This window comes from Chiloscyllium punctatum, chromosome 23, assembly GCF_047496795.1.
Source record: "Chiloscyllium punctatum isolate Juve2018m chromosome 23, sChiPun1.3, whole genome shotgun sequence".
Classification (NCBI taxonomy): Eukaryota; Metazoa; Chordata; class Chondrichthyes; order Orectolobiformes; family Hemiscylliidae; genus Chiloscyllium; species Chiloscyllium punctatum.
The window spans coordinates 83,545,541-83,567,450 of NC_092761.1; the positions used below are offsets into that span (position 1 = coordinate 83,545,541).

At 42.4% G+C, this 21,910-nt stretch overlaps 1 protein-coding gene across 2 annotated transcripts in view; it reads left to right on the forward strand.

The window, feature by feature from the left end:
* Positions 1-18,678, forward strand: part of c2cd2l (c2cd2 like) — a 161,479-nt gene extending 142,801 nt beyond the window's left edge. Inside the window, exons 10-14 of one of the 2 annotated variants that reach the window (XM_072593312.1) lie at positions 2,051-2,219; positions 5,103-5,195; positions 7,108-7,244; positions 11,452-11,737; positions 12,963-18,678. In XM_072593312.1, coding sequence (XP_072449413.1) covers positions 2,051-2,219; positions 5,103-5,195; positions 7,108-7,244; positions 11,452-11,737; positions 12,963-13,192 — 915 coding nt within the window. In that variant the 3' untranslated portion in view covers positions 13,193-18,678. The remainder of the gene's footprint in view (positions 1-2,050; positions 2,220-5,102; positions 5,196-7,107; positions 7,245-11,451; positions 11,738-12,962) is intronic. The other variant, XM_072593314.1, reaches the window with a different exon arrangement.
* The last annotated feature ends 3,232 nt before the right edge of the window (positions 18,679-21,910 follow it).

Sequence of the window (21,910 nt, forward strand, 5' to 3'; positions counted from 1 at the left end):
GGATGTAGTGGCGCACTCAAACTGAAAAATCCTCTCTGTTCAATTTTGATGTAAATGTGAAAATAGCTCATGTTGCAGGCCACAAATATTGAACAGGTGCATCTGGCTCAAAATAGTGACAAGGAAAGTACATTCAACCTAAACAACTTACAGACTTTAGCTCGTGAGTAATTAAGCCAGCGAGTTTTGAGAAGATTTGTAGCTCAGGTTGAGGTTCTGGATGTAGGTTTGCTCGCTGAGCTGACGTTTGTCACCATGGTAGGTAACATCTTCAATGAGCCTTCGGATGAAGCACTACTGATGTTTCCTGCTTTCTATTTATATGTTTGGGTTTCTTTGGGTTGGTGATGTCATTTCCTGTGGTGATGTCATTTCCTATTCTTTTTCTCAGCGGGTGGTAAATGGGGTCCACGTCCTCAGTTTGGAATCCATCTGGCCCACTTTACCACTCTGGAGCAGCCTCACCGCCTCCTGCACTTCCTGAGTTGTCAAGGGGGCACTCAAAAAGGACGCCTGCTCACTGGAGATGTTACCTAGTATGGTGATGAAATGTCTGAAAGTGAACCTTCCAGCTCAGCGAGCAAACCTGCATCCAGTAATTAAGCCGCCCAATTCTAGGTTTAATCCTCTATTATGTGTAGAGCTCTGTTTTGAACCATCTTATCATTGAATTGTTTGATATCGAGGCAAGTGTAGGGTAAAGTTCAATGGGGCCAAGTAGCAGAGAGTGTCTTTATATAATAATATTCTGGAACTGTATAAAGTACTGGTTGAGCCACAACTGGAGTACGGTGTGCTGTTGTGGTCACCACTCTAGGAAAGATGTGTTTGCATTAGAGACAATACAGAGGGATTTACAAAGGTACTGCCAGGATCGGAGGAACTAAGTTATTTGGAAAGATTAGATAGGCTGGGGCTTATTTGTTTGAAGCAGCAAAGGCTAAGACAGAACCTGTGTAAGATTATGAGGGATATAGAGATGGTGGATACAAAGGCACTTTTTCTATTTGTAGAGGGACCACGAAGCAGTGGAGTTGGATTTAAGGTAAGAACGAGAAGGCAAAGAGGAGAGTTGAAGGTTTTATTTTCACTCTAGTGGGAGACTGAAACAGTCGAGTCAGAACTTTAATAACATTTAGATATTCACTTGTATTGCAACAGCCTTCAGGGCGGTAGATTCAATAAACTGAAAAGTGGGGTTAGTGCAGTCAGAACTTTGTTAACTGGTGCAGATTTGATGGGCTGAATGGCCTCCTTCTGCAAAGTCATTGAATCTGTCACACAAAAACCTGGAGACACTGGTCCATTTGCTGTGGCAGCCAGTGAATATCAAGTAAGTAAGTGAGGAGTAAAACATTTATATCACTAATGGGAGGTGGTGACAGAAGTACTGGGTTGTTGTAAAAATCCTGTGTCCTTTAAAGAAGGAAATCTTCTGTTAAACCCAGTCTGGCCCACATGTCACTCCAGACTTAGAAACAATGGTGGCTCACTGGTTAGCACTGTTGCCTCACAGCATCAGGGACCCAGGTTCAATTCCAACCTCGGACGCCTGTTTGTGTGGAGTTTGCACGTTCTCCCCATGTCTGCGTGGGTGTCTTCTGGGTGCTCCGGTTTCCTCCCACAGTCCAAAGATGTTAAGATTAGGTGGAGTTACCATGCTAAATTGCCCGTTGTGTACAGAGATATCTGGGTTGTCTGTGGGAAATACAGAGTTCCGGGGTAGGGTAGGGGGGTGATTCTGGCTGGGATGCTCTTTGGAGAGTCGGTGTGGACCTGTTGGACTGAATGGTCTATAGAGATTCTATTCTATGACCTGTTGGACTATAACCTGGTGTTGTGTGATTTTTAATATTATTTAAAATTATAACTCATCCTTTAAAGGGCAATCAGAGTTGGGCAATAAATGCTAAGATAGCCAACAAATCCTTTTTTTTTAATTGGCTAGTGAGCAGGATAGCAAAGATCGATGGCTGTGGAAACGCGATGAGTGGAGGGAATTTGCAGTTAGAAATATGTAGTAATAAAACAATGGATTTTTTTTTTGCAGTTGAGTTATATAGAACCTGCAGATTCTAAGATAGTCCAGCCACTGGTTCCTGCACGAACAGTCACCCCTACAAAAAAGATTGAAATGGATCGAACCATAATGCCCGATGGCACCATAGTGACAACGGTAACGACCATCCAATCCCGGCCCAAGGTCGATGGAAAGATAGGTAAGGTTACAATTTCTATTTGTGCTGACAATGGTGACAGCTGTTCCATTTATGGATTGGAGGGTTCAGTTCTGGTTGTCCTTGGAAAGCAAACAGAAAATAGTCTGTTTTAAAAACTGCAGATTATAAGGAAGGCCACAGTGTCCGTGCACTGGTCCAATTGTGCAAGAGTTCATTTTTCTTTGATTCATGCTTTTAACCATAATTCACAAACATGCAGGCCATTGACAGCTTTACCTTGTCATTGTTAAGGATTATAGGTAGAAAATAGGAGATGATGGTCTATTGATAATATCCTATTAATCTACGTGTGGCTCAGTGGTTAGCACTGCTGCCTCACAGCACCAGGGACCCGGGTTCGATGCCACCCTCAGGTGACTGTCCGTGTGGAGTTTGTACATTCTCCCTGTGTCTGCATGGGTTTCCTCCGGGTGCTCGGGTTTCCTCCCACTGTCCAAAGCTATATGGGTTAGGTGGATTGGCATTGCTAAACTGCTCCATGGTGTCCAGGAATATGCAGGTGGATTAGCCCTGGGGAATGTGGGGATAGGGTGGGGAAGGGTGCTCTTTGGAGGGTTGGTACAGGCTCGATGGGCTGAATGGCCTCTTTCTGCATTATGGGATATTGAACATCTCACCTGAAACACCTTCGTCAACATTTCAGTCAAATTAAAAATGTCAGCACCTCTTGAATCACCATTTTTACAATCCCAAATTTGTTAACTTTTCTTCAAACTTCATATTACAAAATTTGATCTCTCTGCAATTTAGGGCCAGACCTGTCTGATTTTCCATAATGTCTCCAATGGTGTAGTGGAAGAAGGGCTTATGATTCTGTTTGCAGTTCCCATAGCTGCTAACAGAAGTCAGGACCAGAATTGGCTATGAGGCATGCCCACTGGTAACAAAGGTTCACCTAGGAATGGTCACCTGGGTTAAATATTGGACAATGGACAACGGGCGTAAATATGGATTGTGTCTTTCATCCTGGAAGTAATGTTGGATGACACACATCATGTGTTGGATAGAGTCTTTCAATGAAGGCACTTTCCTCATGCTCTCCAATATCTGCTCATCTTCTCTCTCTTTTTAGACAGATGTGCAGCCATTGAGTTTATGGACTCTCTTTCTTGCTTCAACCCCAGTGCACTCGGCAATTTGTTAATACTGTAGAATAAGAAGTGGAGGAGTTGATCAGTTTAGTTCTCAATGCATAGGACACAGAGGCATGGGAGGAGATGTGAAAATGCTCTACAACAATACAATGGGAGGCTGTACCGATAAAGAAAGTTTGAACAGGCTGGTGCTCTCTGCTTTCTAGGAAAGGAAAGATTGTGGCAAAAACTGATGAATGTCTACGATTACCCTAATGTAATTGTAGCGTGATTTAACTTTTGGGGAACCATAATTAAGATAGTCAAGAATAATTCCAACAGGGGATCCAGAACTTAAGGTTTGAACATGTGGTTCAGTTAAAATGTCGCATAATCTTTTCAATGCACTTGGAAATGCTGTAAGCTACTGGACAATGGACCAGGAGCTGGAAAGCAGGCTTGGTCTGGTTGGCAGCTTGTTGGCCAGGACAGACATGGTAGGACAGTAGCCTCTTAAACATTGAAACATTGAAAAGGGGCATCATCAGGGACGTAGATAGGAACAATGTACATTGTCTTTTTTTTCCCCCAGAATGGGGAACTGAAAACTAGATAGCATAGGTTTAATATGAGAGGGGAAAGGCTTAAGAAGGACCTGAGGGGGTGACTTTTTAATGTAGAGAGTACTGTGTACAGGGGAACCTTGATTATCCGAAGGACACGGGCAGGGAGTATTTCATTCAGTTAATCAAATTCTGGATAATTGAATGCTAGATAATAGCCAAGCATCGGGACCTTGTGATCTTGCAGGATAATCTGATGATCTGATAATCGAATGCTGGATAATCGAGGTTCCTCTGTATACAGATTGGGCTGCCAGTGAAAGTGGTTGAGGCAGTTGCAATAGCAACGTTTTAAAAAACATTTGGATAGGTACATGGATGGGAAGGGCAATTGGAACTAGCTCAGTGGGCACCATGATCAATAAGGGCCAGTTTGGGTCGAAGGGCTTGTTTCTATGCTGTATTACTCTATGACTCTAAAATCAGAGCAGGCGTAGGTCATTCAGCAGGACCATTGCTGATCATCCAATTCACTACCCTGTTCCCACTTTCACCCATCCCCTATTATCCCTTTAGCCTGAAGAATTGTATCTAAGTCCTTCTTGAAAATATTTGCTGTTTGACCTCGACCACTTTCTGAAGCAGAGAATTCCACAGGCTCACCGCTCTCTGGATGAAGAAATTTCTCCTCGTCTCATTTGTAAATGACCTACCCCAAATCCTCAAATGATGACCCTTGGTTCTGAACTCCTTGGTCATCTAGATCATCCATCATGTGTTTATCCAATCTAGCCCTAGATCACCCCTTGTCCTCCTTAAGTGCCCATGATTTCAGTGAATTCAATAGAAATCTTTTCTACACTAAGAGTGATTAGAATGTGGACTTTGCCACTGTAAGGAATAGTTTAGGGGAATAACTTCAGTTGGCTTAAGGGAAGCTAGATACATATATGAACAGGAAAGGCAAAGAGGATTATGCTGATTGGGTGGAATAAAATAAAGGTGTGAGAATTCTCATGTGGTGCAGTCGGCTTGATGCTGTTTCTGTGCTGCATATACTGTGTAATTACACATAACGCACTTAATTTATTGTCCGAGCTAGGTATCATCATGGTTCATAGTGCCCATGGCTGTCACCACTTCGTTGAGCTCAAACACAGCTACAGTAACATATTTAGAGTCTCTCTATTGTCATTCTATAACCAATTACGCCTATCCACCCACAGATTCTCCAACACGGTCACCTTCCAAGGTGGAAGTAACAGACAAGAGGTCCATCAAGATGGAAGATAGTTCTGTCAATGTGTCTCCCAGTAATGGTAGGTTCACACGATATTTGAAGTGTTTTGCCTAGTTGTGCTCAGAGATAATGAGGGATATTAAACCTTCTGCCCCTTTAGAGAATTTGCTGGGCATTTAAACTGTTCTTAATATTTTAAGATTGTTCCTTTTGAACACAAAACTGAGGAGAGGGCCCCTCAAGCCAGCTGTGCCTTTCAATAAGGTCATGGTTAATCAGATCTCTATCGACTCAACTCTGTTGAATCACTGTCTGTCCTCCATGACGCTTGTACTTGGCCTTGAATGACCTAACTGTACTCCCATTATCTCCTTGAATGGTGGAGCAGACTCAATGGCTGAATGGTGTGCTTGTGTTCCTACATCTTGTGATTTTATGTTCAAAAAACTCCTTAAGTGTTAGGCTCAGCATTTGTTGACCCAGATTTCTTTACATGATGATGGTTTCAAGATCCAGTAATGCTATTTTGTTCCAAAAGCCTCTAACTTCATAGAACATCATATCACCACTCTGCGCTCTCTGGCAATGGAATGTTAGAAGCAGCCTGGTCTTTTCCAATTGCTACTGAATCCAATTCATGTATTCGCTGTGAGGAAGAGATCAGGAGTGGTTCCTGACTTAATTGTTGCACTGCACTGGGTCCACTGAGCATTGTCAAGACAGCTATAAAGAACTATAATCCTGGTTAAGTCAGCCACGGTTCCAATCCTAGTTGTTATTCACTGATGGCCAGTGAGTGAAAATAGGGTAGGAATGAGCTGAAGCTAACCATTGGTGAGCACTGCTGCATCTCAACACCACAGACCTGGGTTCGATTCCACCCTCGGGTGTCTGTCTGTGTGGAGTTTGCACATTCTCCCCGAGTCTGCGTTGGTATCCTCCAAGTGCTCCGGTTTCTGTCCACAGTCCAGAATTAGCCATGATAAAATACAAGAATGGAGTGAGGATGTGGCAAAAACAGAAATTGCTGGAAGAACTCAGCAGGTCAGGCAGAGATCAGAATTAACATTACGGGTTCAGTGACTGTTCTTCAGAAGTTCAGCAAGGGTGTAGGGCTGGGTTGGAGAATGGATGCAGACTCGAGGGTCGAATGGCCTCTTTCTGTACTGTCGGGATTCTGTGATGCTCACAGACATTTGTTATCAAGGCCTCCACATAAAAAAGATGAGATGATGGAGGGTCACCAGTGCCCAGGGCACTGTACACAAACATGGAGCCAACACCTAGTGGAGAGGAAAGTGGCTGGTAAAATTGTCAGAGGAAATGAATGTATAATTGTAAATGAATGGATAGTCAGTAATCGTCAGTTTGGCACAATCATGTGGAATAACATGTCATAGAGTAACTCTGATTGTTTACAGGGGTCAGAGACTTTCTTTCAGAATACCTTTGTTCCTAATTGGTTAGAGTTTTCTATCGTTTTGCCATTTCTTGGTGGAGTGGGAGAATCTATATTGTACATCACAACTTTATGCGACAGGCTATAGTGTTGTAGCCTGATTGACTGGCCATACTAAATTGCCCATAGTGTCCCAGTATGTGCAGGCTAGGTGGTTTAGCCATGGGAAATGTGGCGTTATGGGGATAGGATAAGGTATTAGGTTTGGGTAGTCTGATGTTTGGTGGGTCAGTATGGACTCAATGGGCTGAATCCACACTGTAGGGATTCTACGATTCTCTTACCCTCTGTCACCTTTACTACACCTTCCTTCACTCTCTGTGCCTCTCTTTGTTTCTCCCTGGTGCTGTCTCTCTTTTTCTCTTTCTCTTTTTTTTTCCACTTTTTCTCTTTCTCTCTTTCTTTTTCTCTCTCTCATTTTTCTCTCTCTCTTTCTCTCTTTTCTCTTTTATTTCTCTCTTTTCTCTCTCTCTCGCTCTCTCTCTCGGTCAGTGTGCCTCGTGTTAATCATCTTGTTTGTTTGTGTGGTAAGCAGCGGATAATCACCTGGCCAATGGTTTGGATCCTGTGGTACAAACAGCAATCCGGCAGCTGACAGAATCCGCCAACAAGCCCAGCAAAAGGACTCCAACGAAACGCAGCACCCTGATTATATCAGGCATCTCCAAGGTAACGTTCTGTCTTTCGCGGTTTGCTTCAAGTACTTCACTCTGATTCCTGCAGCTCCCTGGGCCTTCCCTTCCAATGTTGCTCCTGTACCCATTAGGGAGTGATTGAGAGTGGGCTACAGGTTAGGGACAAAGACTTGAAAGGAATTTGGATTTTGCATTTTAATCAACAATCTATCTCCTAACTGATTAAAGGATTCAACAAGGGCAGCTCGTTTTTAAAGTTGCTAACATTTTGTTTCTTAATACTGTGTCTTATACCTCGCTATCGCTCCACACCTGAGGAAGGAGCTGAGCTCAGAAACCTTGCGATTTCAAGCAAACCTGCTAGACTAAACCTGGTGTTGTTTGATTTTTGACTTTGTCCACCCCAGTCCAACTCCGGCATCTCCACCTCATTTAAGTTAGGGAGTAGTAATTTAATCAGCCAATTAGGTAGGATGAAATACAGCAACGAACAGTGAAAGTGAAGTTCAAATGACCAACATAAATCACAAAATCAAATTAGTGGCAGAAGCTTACTCGTGGAATATAGTTTCCTTGATAATATGTTCCAAAGCGAGTTACTTCCAGAAGATTATTGATGAATATATTGGACCACGTTTTCTAATTAGTCACAATCTCATTCAGGTTGCCACTCATTCCTTCTATTTTTAAGCGAGCTCTATATTTGTAACAGGAGGTAGCGATTCAGGGGTTTTGCTGCACATCCATTCTGACTGGTTCCTCATGGTGTAGAACAATCGGAGAAGGCAAACCTCATCTATACTTCCACACCAGTCAGTGATTACTTTTCGATGATGTAAAGATCCAGCACAGTGGATAGCCATTTTGACTACTCCCGGGGGAAGGGTGAATCGGTAAAGTAAGTGAGGGACTAGGATGTTGGAAGAGCAAATCTCCTGGTGGAGGGGGAGGCAGGTAGTTGGAGGTAGAGTGCCGGGTGGGTAAAGTGCCTGTTAATGAGGGTTCAACTGCACAAGATAGCAAGAGGGCCAGATGAGTGGTGGACTATTTAGGGTAGGTCAGAGATTACAGGTGGAGCCCGAGGAGTGTGTCAGGGTGGTAGTTGCTGGTACCCTAGGGTCCGGTTTGGTGGCAGATGAAGTGGGTTTGGGTCCAGCGGTGAGTGAATACGGTGTTAGGTTCCAGGGTATGGGCATATCCGGAACAGGGTGTATCTGCATTGCCAGAGCAGAAAAGCGGGGTCAGGTCCAGGGTGGAAGGAAGGGGAATTAGATCCAGGGTTGGATTGGGGGGGTTCCGTAGGGAGCAAGAATACATGCGTAGGGAAAGGGTTAAGGTTCCAGGGGAAAAGGGAAAGTCAGGACAGGTTCTGGTGCAATTTTGGGTTATGGGGTAGGTTTAACACTGAGCTAACTGGAGTTAGACTAGCTTTGTAATATCTAACATGTGAGCGGCACAGTGGTTAGCACTGCTGCCTCACAGCGCCAGAGACCTGGGTTCAATTCCAGCGTCAGGCGACTGACTGTGTGGAGTTTGCACATTCTCCCCGTGTCTGCGTGGGTTTCCTCCGGGTGCTTCAGTTTCCTCCCACAGTCCAAAAATTGCAGGTTAGGTGAATTGGCCATGTTAAATTGCCTGTAGTGTTAGGTGAAGGGGTAAATGTAGGGGAATGGGTTTGGGTGGGTTGCGCTTCGGTGGATCGGTGTAGACTTGTTGGGCCGAAGGGCCTGTTTCCACACTCTAAGTAATCTAATCTGTAAGTAATTTGTTCCCAGACATTTCCTCACCATACTAGGTAACAGCATTAGTGAGCCTCCAGTGAAGTGTTGGTGTTCTGTTCCACTTTCTATTTATGTGTCTTAGTCTGTTAAGGTGGGTGATATCACTTATGGTTCCTTTTCTCAGATGTTGGTAAATGGAGTCCAGATTGATGTGTTTATTGATGGAGTTCCAGTTTGAATGCAAGGCCTCTCAGAATTCCCATGTGTGTCTCTGTTTAGCCTGTCTCAGGATGGATATATTGCCCCAGCCGAAGTGGAGTCCTTCATCGTCTGTGTGTAAAGATACTAGTAATAGTTGGTCATGTCTTTTGGTGACTAGTTGGTGTTCATGTATCCTGGTAGCTAATTTCCTGCCTGTCTGGCCTGCTGCATTAAGACATTATTTAAACAGGCCACAACACACTGCAGCACCTAGGAACTATGAGCACCAGAAGAAAAATACCTACACAGCACGGGAATTCCTAGAGGCCTAGCATTCAAATTAGAACTCCATCAATAAACACATCAATTTGCACCCCATTTACCAACCTCTGAGAAAAGGAACTGGAAGTGATTTCACTCACCTTAACAGACCAAGACACATAAATAGTAAGTGGGACAGAACGCCAGCATTTTACCGGAAGCTCATTGATGTTACCTAGCACAGTGACAGAACGTCTGAAAACAAACTTACCAGCCCAGCGAGCAAATTTGCAACCTTACTTAACTGCATCCGAACCCTCTGAATGCTCTGACTTTAAAGGGGTATTTGGGTGGGCTCCAGGCGTAGCAGAATTACCTCACGTTATCTTCAATTTCCTGAACAATTCCCTCAGATTCTGCTACACTGGACATTTGGCAGGGTCCCCATGCATATGACCATAAGACGTAGCAGCAGAAGTAGGCCATTCAGCCCAATGAATCAGTCCCACCATTCAGTAAGTTAATGGCTGAGCTGATAATCCTCAATTCCACCTTCCTGCCTTATCCCCAGTTGATTCCCTAACTGATTTAACATCTATCTCGGCCTTCAATGTTCTTCATGACCCAACTTCAACAGCCGTCTGTGGTAAAGCATTCCACAGATTCACTGTCATCTGAGAGAAGAAATTTCTCCTCATCTCTGTTCTCACTTATACACTTTCAAGATTATGTCCTGACCATTGGAAAATTCAGCCATTGTGTTATGACCAACACTGCAGGAGTACACTTATTCTAGTCCCATTAGACCATGGTAACATTAAATAAAAATATTTAAAAGGAAAATTAAATGCCTGATCTAAGCCATGCTTTAATTTTAAAGCATCTACCAATCAGAATTCTTTAGTAAACACATTGTTGTTTTAATAATAAACCAAAATCTTATTCAATTGTTGGCTTATACTGTCAGTAATCTAGAAGTATAACTATGTATGTACGTGTATCCACACACACACACACACACAGTCTCTCTCTCTCTCTCTTTAGGAAAAGAGAAAAACAAATTATTTCTGTCTGTGGAGCTTCATAGAAAAAAGGTGTACTTCCTGACTATTCAGGTTATTTGTGAATGAAAGAAAGAATAAGGCATAGAATGTTTCAAGGCCTGTTGCTCTGATATTCTGGCAAATGTGGTCAAGTCACTAATCACACACTGTCATCTCTGGCATCTTACCAGACATGGCTTGCTCAGGATAAAGTACAAATAGGTTTCAGCCTGAACTCAAAGCGGGGCTTTCTTCAGAGTTTGGAGCGATCAATGAGGCAGGCCTTCCTGACAAGCTTCTGACTCAACCGGTTCCAGATACAAAAGCGTTCTCCATCCAGTCACCACTCACACAGGCTCAGGAAGGGTTGACAGCAAAGCAAGCAGTTGACACTAGTCACCTAATTTCGAGGAAGCCTTGTTGAAATGTCCAATGTCCACAATGAGTTTTCAATAATCGCCTCTGTAGAAATCAGTCTATGTATTTCCACAAAACCTGAACTAAGCCAGTTTTTCCACAATCCTTCAAAATTTGAATCCTCCAGACAGTATTAACTATGAAGTGTTTTTTCAAATAAAATATTATCAGAAATTCTCCTGTGATGTTGCTCATGACAAGTCAGAGGTGTTTTGTTTTATAAAGAGTTTTATAAACATTGCACCATGTTGATGTGTATCACTTTAAGGGAGCTAAACCTTTATTTAAGAAAGAGCTCAGAGTCAATTGGAGGATGTGTACATGATCCAAATTGTAATATATGTATATTGTGTGTATAATCTTGTGTATGACACACTTATCTCTGAAGTGGAGATGAGGGCTGAGGGAAACTAGTATTTTGCTGGGAAATTGATAGTTTTTTTTACTATATAATCAGTCAGTGATGTTTCATTTGTATGGTGTTGTGTTCATATGGTGTTGCTAACCAGCTTGATGGTCTATATATAATGCCCAACGTACTAATCACTCCAACGTCTGCCGTGTACTTGCTGAAATCCTCTCTTACCCCGTCACCCAGGCCCCCATCGATCAGGAAGAAATGGCTCTTTCTGTGGGCTATGCAGCTTCCATGGATGCCTCACTGCAGGGGGAGCCAGGCTTGGCGGCTCTGCCCCACTCCAGTGCACAGAATGCACTTGAATCTCCGAAATCCGCCGACTCCCAGAGCCAGCGGCAGGTGGTCAGTCAGGAGCTGGATGAAGCAGCTGTGTCAGACATCTCCGAGCGGCCTTCGGTGGATGACGTTGAATCAGAAACTGGGTCAACAGGAGCGCTCGAAACAAGGAGCTTGAAGGATCACAAAGGTAAAAGGGATTTGATCTTGACTGAATCGTTCTCTCGTGTCCCTCCATATCCTCTCTCAAGATAGATATACCATGTAAATAAAAACTGAAAGAACTGCGGATGCTGTAAACCAGAAACAAAAACTGAAGTTGCTAGAAAAGCTCAGCAGGTCTGGCAATATCTGTGGAGAGAAATCAAAGTTATCGTTTCAGGTCTGGTGACCTGGACCTGAAATGTTAATTTGGATTTCTCTTCACAGATGCTGCCAGACATGAGTTTTTCCAGAAACTTTGGTAGATATACCATGCAATGTGTACTGTAGAAAGATAGAAAATACCAGCAGGGTTAAGCCATTCAGCCCTTCAAACCTGCTCCACCATTCAATATGGTCATGGCTGATTGTCTGAGTCAATACTCTGTTAGCACTTTCTCCCCATACACTTTGATACTTTTAGCCCTATGAACAATATCTGACTCCTTCTTGATTCATAGGATCCCTACTGTGTAGAATGAGCCATTCTGTCCATCAGATATGCACCAACCCTCTGGAGACCATCCCACCCAACCCAGTCTCCCACTCTATCCCGGTAACGTTGGATTTTTATCGTGACTAATCTGCTCCGCCTGGTGAGGTGTCAGTAAGTAGGCAGAACTTAGTATCCTGTCCAGCACAATACAAGATCCTAAGCTGAGCTTTTGCACGTGACCTTTGCAAAACAGCGCTGTTCCTGAGCTGAACCATGAGAGGAGTCTAGTTTCGAATACATAAAATACTAACTAACCAGAGAAACCCTGCAGTACCGTCTCTGATGAGTATAAACCTGTTTTTTTTTAAATTAATGATAGCTACACTGATCTCAGTCCTAAAAAAGAAAATCTTTGATCTTATTAACAGAACACATTTATAGAGATAAAGGTAAAGTCACAGATCCACAAAGCGGCTCTCTCATTACAGGAGAGGTGACTGGTGGTGAGTTTAACCTGAGGGTCACCACGCCTCAGGTAAGGGGATGAGTTTGAGAAAGTATGGTGACCTCAGCCAGTGCGGGATTTGAACCCATGCTGTTGGTGTCACTGTGCACTGCAATCCAGCCAAACTGAGTTAACAGACTGGATTAATGTTTCAATCACCCCTCATTGTGACTGCTACTGCCCTGTATGTTTGGACGTGGTTGATGTTGTCTGCGTTCTGTGTTTGTGACAAGATGCTACAATTTCTAACCTTAGCTCCCTCTCCTCTTGCAGTTGGCTTTCTGCGCAGCAGCACCAAGCTCCTGTTCCGGAAGAGGAGCAAGCAGAAGGATCCAGGTTTCAGTCACTCGCATGATGACCTGTCCAATGTGAGTGACAGCCCTGCCTCCACGCGGAAAAAATCAGGCAGCTTCTCGCGGAAGCTCATCAAGCGTTTCTCATTCAAGTCCAAGTCAAAATCTAAGGCCAGTGCCAACGGCAGCACTGCAGCGAGTGGGAACTGACCGCACTGCGCTCTGCAGGGAGGCTTGTGTGATAAAACGCCTGGGAGCTGGACTACCTCGGGTAGAGCAACAGGCAACGAGGCACTTGGGCCGAGTGGGGGTTTTGCAGCAATTTGTATCCTGGTCCCTTTTCAATGACACTTCCCATGAAATGACAGGTGTACTGCCGACTTTCATCGACCATCACTTGTAAAAGCCACTGTGCAGTGACAGTCCCCCTTGGTTACGTTACATAACATCAACGTGTGGAGAATACCTGACGCTTTTAACGTCCTGGAGCTGAGAATGACCTTGAGTCACAAACTGAGACAGAAGGTGTTTGTTTGGTGACACTAGCTTTGAATGCAAATTATCTCGACACCCTCTTCACCTCTCCCCAACTTTATTTATTGAAAATCTATAACGGCGTCAGAGGTTTTGGCAGCAAAATGTTTTAGAAGAACTAGATTCTATGAAATCCTGTTTTATTGTTTTATTTGGGACAAATGAAGCAAGTCACTTTGTTGATTGCTAACTATTCTTTACTGTTTGCTGAGATGTATCATATTGATGTTTTGGAAATGTAGCTGAAAAGATAAATGTAAACTCTTTCACAACTCAAAAAGAGGGAAAAAAAACAAACCATGACTTGATTTTGGTGCACCGATTGACTCCCTGAACTGAACCGAGAAGTGGATAGTGAGATGAGTTATCTTCACATGACTGAAGGATAATGTCAGCAAACCGGACTTTTTATTTTGTCTGTATTCCGCACTTAGTTGTTCCAGTTCACAGATCACAATGGCAGATGTTTTCTTATGTTTTTTCTAAATGTTTGTGTGACACATTTAAGCTGAAGTATTGAATTCAATTCTGGACATTTTAAGGAACTGAACTAATTCCTTTAATGAAAGTGTAATGGTGGTTTCCTAAAACATTACCAACAATGTGTGGACTTCAGTTGCGTTACCATCAAGACATGCTGGGGTGACTCTCCTTAAGAGTAGAGATGGTTCCAGAGAAATTCAGTGGGGTTGTTCAAAATTATACATGGGGTTTTAATTGAGTACCTGAGAAGAAATTGTTTCCAACAAGAGGAATGGTCAATGGTCAGATAGCTTGGTCTAAGTTACTTGACAGAGGAACCACAGGTAAAATGGGATTTTAAAAGGAATTAAATTTGGTGAGTTGTTGTGACCTGAAGCACACCAGCCTAAAAGGTGGTAGAATTGGATTTGACAGTCATTTGCAGAAAGGAGTTGGTTAAGTACAAAGGGCGGAGAAAAGCCCACACCCTTGGGGAATGATGGAGTGGACTAGGCCAATTTTGTGAAAGTGCTGGAAAGCACCCTGCTGGTTGTGCAGCAGTCAGTGAAGAGAGAAACTTCCTCTCGAATCCTTCTCTCCACAGATACTGCCCAAACTGCTCAGCACTTTCTGTCTTTATTTCAAATTTCCAGCAATCACAGTACAGCACTTTGCTTTCTGTCAAAATACTATCTGCAAGCTAGAAACTTGGGCTAGAATTTGGAGTGAAAGTTAAAATGACAACAATTGAGGGTACATTGAATTTTGACAAGTGGCATGTAACCAGTGTCACAGCCTTTGATTATCATCATAATGACATCTTCACTGAATAGGTTAATGTGGTATTGAAGGAACATTGGCAGCCGTATTGCATATAGATCTATGGTAGTGCAAATGTAACTTGGAATCAGTCTGGAAAGCAAAAATACTGCTTTGTACCAGACTTTCCAGCAACCCAGCCCCTCAACAATAATCTGTAACTTCTCAATCCAGAAATTACCAATTGTCCAGAATTTCTTTTGAGCAGACCCATTTTAGTTCAGTAATTTGGGAGCAGGAATCTGGAAAGTACATACTTGGATCAGTAAATACAAAATTTCTGCTTCATAGTGTTTGATCACTGTTTTATGCTTCAGTAGATATTTATCTAGAATGTTTTCCAGTTCACAGACTTGGGCATTCACACATTAAGTCTTTCTATGGTCAAAAAATTCAAAAGCATTCTGGACTGAAGAGGTTGCCAGGTATCTTGTTTCCTGGCTGCACAGATTACATGTAAAGCAAGGTAAGATAAGCGGTGTCAACCCGGATTCAATTCCAACCTTGAATGACAGTCTGTGTGGACTTTGCAAGTTCTCCCAGTGTGTCTGTGTGGATTTCCTCTGGGTGCTCAGATTTTCTCCCACAGTCCAAAGATGTGGAGGCTGGGTGGAGTCGCAATGGCAGGATTACAGGGATAGGGTGGGGTGCACTTTGGAGGGTCAGTGTAGACTCAATGGCCTGTTTCAGCACTGCAGGGATTCTGTGTAAAAACAGATAGTTGAATTGTTCTCTTAACCATGGCTCCAGTATGTCATCAGGACTGAGGGAAATGAGTAAACAGAAACCATCTTGATATTGCCAGCTGAGTAATTTGCACTTGATAACTCACCCATAGATACTTTGCTGGATTTTATTTTTCAGGTACACAATGAGGCATCTCAATTGCCATTATAATGGAGATGGCGTGCTGGTTTGAAGAGATGTATGTAGATTTTTTTTGTGAGATATGAGTGTAAAAAGTTTATTGTACATAGTAAATTTTAAACTTGTGTTTGAGATTTGGGGAAGATGGTGAGGAACAATGAGGGTATTTATGATGCAGAATTGTTTTAGAACCACAGGCAATCACTTCAATAGTGGCAGGTGCCACTCTGGAAATCATTGAAAGCAATTTTGCTTTCAATCCATGCAGTTTTTCAGGTGGAAGAACTGTGCTGAGAATCTGATCGGAGCTGAAGATCTGAGTTTGAAATGTTATCAAAAAAACCTTCAAAAACGAAATGCTTCCAGAGAAAGAGGCTTGGATCAGCTGAAAAGCTCTAAAAGATTCAAAACATGACCAAATGCCCTGCTCGATACCTGAATCACTAAGAGAGTGAAAGTAGAGACATACAATGAGCTTTAAAGGTCATCAAGCACACAGTAGCTGCTTGTATTTTCAGAGTGGTACTTGCTGCTATGAAAGGGGTCAGTCTAGTCACAATAGGATTACTTCATTTGAAGAGAGGACACACTAAAAATGGTCTGGAGACATTTTCCCATGGAGTTCTACGGGTTGCACTGTCCTGAATGCTACTTTAAACCCAGACTCCTAAGAGAGCGTAAACATCTTTATTCACCCTGAAAATAAAAGTTGATTTATAAACCATATGAAGCACGTTACAACTGAATGGTTTCAATGAAGAATCTATATGTTTTCTGAGTGTTTATATTTACAGTCAAGAATTTACATCACAATCTGAACTCCGTGTATGTCAGTGGCCAACATCAGATGTAATGATGGTCACCATGTTTCCATCTGTCTCACGGCCCATCAAGTACAAAAGGGTGATGGCTGATTTATCAGATCAGCTCCAGTATGATCGTACAGCATGCTGCCATCCCCTTTCCCACTCAGATATGGTGAGACACCAGAGATTTACTGGAAATTATGGGGTTTTGATTTGTTATGTGTATCAATTTTACCTGAAAGATCTTCAGTGGCAGAATCAGAAGGGCCTAGAAATCACTGCTAGTAATATTAGCAGGTGGGATCATTTTAATTTCCATTGCTATTTAAAACAGGTTGTAAGAAATCAGCAGCTGCTTTTTTGCACCTTGCATGAATTTATTTTCCATTAATGTTTATATATAATGTATAAAATAAATTATTATGGATTTAAAAAAAGCTTGAATCAAGCCTTAGTCCCTACTGTACAATGTACAGTTCTGGACTCCAGAAATTGAATAATATCTAGAGACACTGGACTCACATTTTTCAGCAATGAAACCAGGAATGTGGGGTACACCAATCAGGTCTAGGTCTGTCTCTCTTGAAAAGAGAAGTCTGTGGAGTAATGTAATAAAGGTTTCTAAATTCTGAAAGGTTTTAATAAAGTAGACAAAGAAGAAGTGTTTCTATTTGTAGCAACAAACAAAATAAGAGTCTAAGATAGTCACCAAGAAATGCAATTGGAAATTCAGTGGAATCACCTTTGCCAAAAGAGTGCTGAGAATGTGGAATTTGTTTCCACAGTGAATAGTTGAAGCTACTAGTGCAGATGCATTTATGGAGAGGCCAGACAAGTAGATGAGGGAAGAAGGAATTGAGGTTTTTGCCAAGAGTTTTAGATAGAGTCATAATCATAGAGTCAGGAGGCTCAAGTAGAGCATAAAGTCAGCACAGACTATTTGGCTGAATGGCCTGTTCCTGTGGCATATATCAGATCTACTGTATAGAATAGGGAATGATTTTCTATTGCCCAATAGTCCAAGTTAAAATGACTCATAATGAATGATATTCCTGTAACTCTGTTCATTTAATGAAAGGCATTTAAGCATTTTGAATGGGTTGATACTGGAATATAAAACACAGGATTGTCATATTTATCCACTCTGACAAACCCGGTTATATGCCAGCAACAGCAGTAAAAGGTAATGAACCATGTTGTCAAATTCCCTTTAAAGTTTCCAACAGAGTCTGGAAAAATGGGTGGGTTCTGTATTGCCAGCTGAGTAATTTGTCATGTGGCCTGTCATTTAAATATACAATCGATACTTTGTTCTCGGTTTATGTTTGAATGTCTTCGCCATCAGATTCTTGTACTCGATGAAATGGTATTTTCTGCACGGTTGTTCCCCACTGTCTGTTACATAACTTGTGCAGCTCCCACCTTACTTGTGAAACTTGTGACAATTGGGTACATTGTGAAGTGAATCAGGTGAAGTGTTGGCTTTTGTGTAACAGGTGGACAACTCGCAATGAGATCTGACTGGAACAGACACTCAGAGGAACTTTCTTATAAGGAGAGGTTGGATAGGCTGGGACGTTTTTCACTGGAGCATAGGAGGTTGAGGGGTGACCTTACAGAGGTTTATAAAATCGTGAGGGGCATAGATAAGGTAAATAGCAAAGGTCTTTTCTCTCAGGTGGGGCAGATTAAAACTAGGGGGCATATTTTTAAGATGAGAGGAGAAAGATTTAGAAGGTACCTGAGGGGGAGCTTTTTCACACAGAGGGTGGTGCATGTGTGGAATAAACTGCCAGAGGAAGTGGTAGTTGCAGAATTACAACATTTAAAAGGCATTTAGCCAGGTACAGGGATAGGAAAGGTTTAGAAGAACATGGGCCAATGGCAAGTGGGACTAGGTTAGTTCAGGAAACTTGGTTCAGCATGGACGAGTTAGACCAAAGAGTCTGTTTCCAACTCAATGACTGTACAGGCTAGGACATCGGATTTTAATATGGTGTTATTTGTATTCCACGCAGCAGGTCATAGTTACCTTGTGCAGCGGATTTTAAACTTCTGTGTTGGGTGAACAAACCTGTTTGGAGAGATTTGTAACTCAGTGCATCAGCTTAACGGGGAGGAATGTATTGGAGTTGATCAATGATATCTGATTTCTACTTTTACTATGTTTGAACATATTGATCTGAAATAAAATTAGTTCTGTGGGCAGCCTCTAAGTGTCATTACCACAGAATTGGTCTTTGATTTTTGTCCCATCAGAGATTTCCACCAGTGAGACCTGCAATGTGCTGCCAGTACTTGTTCCTGATGGACCCAATTATGATAGGAACTCTCTGGAATTTCCAATTGGTTTGTTAACTAAACTTTCAAGCAGGGACTTTCCGTTGTTTGAGAATGAGAGAACTCCTCTGTTTAGTCATCACTTCTCCCTAATTTCACCATAGGCATAACACCTTTGAGCAAGGACTCCTTGGATTCCATCGTTGCTATAGAAACTGGAAGCATGAGTAGGCCATTCACCCCTTTGAGCCTGCCCCAGCATTGAATATGATCATGGCTGATCCTGTACCTCAACACCATATTGCTGCTTTTTGTCTATGCCTCTTGATGTCTTTAACATCTAAACATTCTTTGGTCTCTTTCTTGAATATATTTCATGACTTGGCTTCTGCTGCCTTTTGTAGTAGTAAATTCTACAGGTTGACCACCCTTAAAGCGAAGAAATGTTGCCTCATCTCAGTCCTAAATGGCCTATATCATACCCTGAGCCTGTGATCCTGATTTAGACTGCCCAACCATGGAAAACATCCTCCCTACATTGGGTGTGTCTGTCCTGTTAGAATTTTAGACGTCTGTGAGATCCCCTCCTTTCATCCTTCTGATCATGAGTGAATATGGGCCCAGTCAAACTGACCTCCCCTCATATGACAGTCCTGCCAACCCTGTTATCAGCCAAGTGAACTTTCACTCTGCTGTCTGGTCTGAGCAAGTCATAAAGGATTGTTGAGCCCAAAGCTGAAAGGTAGGAGGTGCTTCCTCTGATATTTTCATATACTCTCAGAATCATTTTCCTGCCACATTTTGAGAGACAGTTGGAGCTTGATTTTCCCTCTGAAGTCAAGAATCCAATATATGGGAAATTTCCAGCTCCCAAACCTGCACTAATGCAGACACCTCCAAAAATGCAGACATCTGATGTGATTTTTTTTTATTATTGCCAGGTCAATTAATGGCCCTGTGGGCAGACATGAAGGCATTCACAATCCATTTAAGGATTGCAGCTTTGTTCCTAAGGTGAAGGAGCTGATAGGGATCTCTCCAGCAATGGCACATTGGCAACCCCACCATCCTGGGTGGAAGCTGCTGGTGCATGTCGGACAGCACAAGAGGCAGAATCACCCTCTAAGCATTAAAATTATGAAAGAACAAAGAGGCAAATGTTGCTATGACGATCTCCTGGAGAAAATGCTGCAAAGCTACTTCCTCTCGTTGGTTATCTTTCAGATACCACCAGGCAGCAGGTTGTTTGCTGGAAAATCTGAGTGGGCACAGGAGTGGGGCATATACAGACCCCTGAATTGCTGCACCCTGCTCATTTATTTATTTCATGCTCAGCCAGCATGCAGTGCCCATCCCCAATTGTCCTTTGAGACGGTGGACTGAGCTGCTGCCTTGAACCTCTACAGCCTATTTCACATCCACTGTACTGTTTGAGAGGGAATCCCAGGATTTTGACTCAACATCTTGAAGGAATCGTGACATATTTCCTTGTCTGAACAGTGAGTGAATTGGAGGGGAAGTTGCAGGTGGTGGTGTTTCCATGTATCTGCTGCCCTTGTCCTTCTGGAAAGAGTGCTTTGTAAGGTGCTCCTGTGGGAGATAACTATTATGTCTCCTGATTCTGACCTGGTATTTTTGAAAATGGCTTGGAATATAATCACTGATGTGCTGAACCTGCCTCAACTAAGCTTCAAAAATCTGTCACTGTCTCTGTTCGGTCATCCCAGGTATGTAGTAAATGTTGCATTGGTGCATGATTCATGGGATACAGATGATTCCAAGATCATGTTATAAGATCATTTCTTTGTAGGAATCCTTACAGATGTCAGTGGCCAGTGGTCATAAATGGAGCAGTCAGTTCAATAAATAATGAAGTCCAAAAATTGCACTTGCACCTTATGAGTAAAGTTATTCTCATTTCCAATCTCCAACATTTCTCTCCATTGCAATCATCTCCGTCTCCTAAGTCACATTGCTCTGGTCCTGCCAGAAACAGCACCTTGCAATCAGCTCCACAACTGCTTGTTCGTGATCTTAGGGCATGATTTCATCAAAATTTTGAAGGTTTTGGTAATAACTGGAATAGATGTGTGTAGATTAAGAGAAACCACTTTTGCTAGTTGGGAGCACAAGATTACGCACCATAGCCACAACTTTGAGCTATATTTTCCAGGACTGAAATTAGGAAACAATTTTCCAAACAAATGATTGTAGAAATTTGGAACTCTCTCTCTGATGCTGAATCGATTATTTATTTGAAATCAAAGATTAATAGATTTTTGTTAACCACAAGTATTGAGGGGTAGTGGATAAGTCTACATTGATCCCAATGAATGTTCAGTTAGGCTTGAGGAGCTAATTGGCATCCTCTTGTGTTTATAGATTTCTATGTAGTAGAGAGGGTGCAGAAAAGATTCAACAAAATGGTTCCTGGATGTGGAACTTCAGTTACGTAGATAACTTTGAGAGGTTGGGATTGCTCTCCTTGTGTTCATAGTTCAGACATAAATCATGAGAGGTCTGGACAAAGCAAAAAGAGAAAAAGTGTTCCCACTTGTGGCAGGGTTAAGAACAGGGAAGGGGCAGGTTTAAAGGAGGTGGTAAACGAAGCATTGGCATAAAGAGAAACTTTTATCCACTACGAGTGGTTCGGATTTAGAATGCACTGCCTGATTATATGCTGCAGGCAGGAGGAATGGAGTCATTCAGAACGGGGTTGGATTATTATCTGAAAAGGAAAAGCATGCGGAGATGCAGGATGAAAGAAAGTGAAAGGCATTGGTTGGATTTCTCATTCAGAGGCTAGTGTAGAATTGAGACTGAATGGCCTCCTCCTGTGCTGTAAGCAATCTGTGATATTCCATAGTATTGAGGTAATGCCATTCCTCACGCCATTATCATGAAAATGGTTTTTTTGTATGTCCCAAAAATCAAGTGGCTGCTTGTATACCTCAACCAGTTCCCAATTAAAATTTCATTTGTCTTTTGACTTTTGGTTTCTCTACCTTTTGACAACTTCTGTGCCTGTTTCCTGAGAGACAGCTGAGAATGGGTCCACTTTTTTTTTGACGCTTCTGTTTATAGAGCCTCATTTCCTGACAGTGCTGACAGAGAAAATGTATCTCAACCAAAATTCTGCAGTTCTGATCCCTTGCTATCC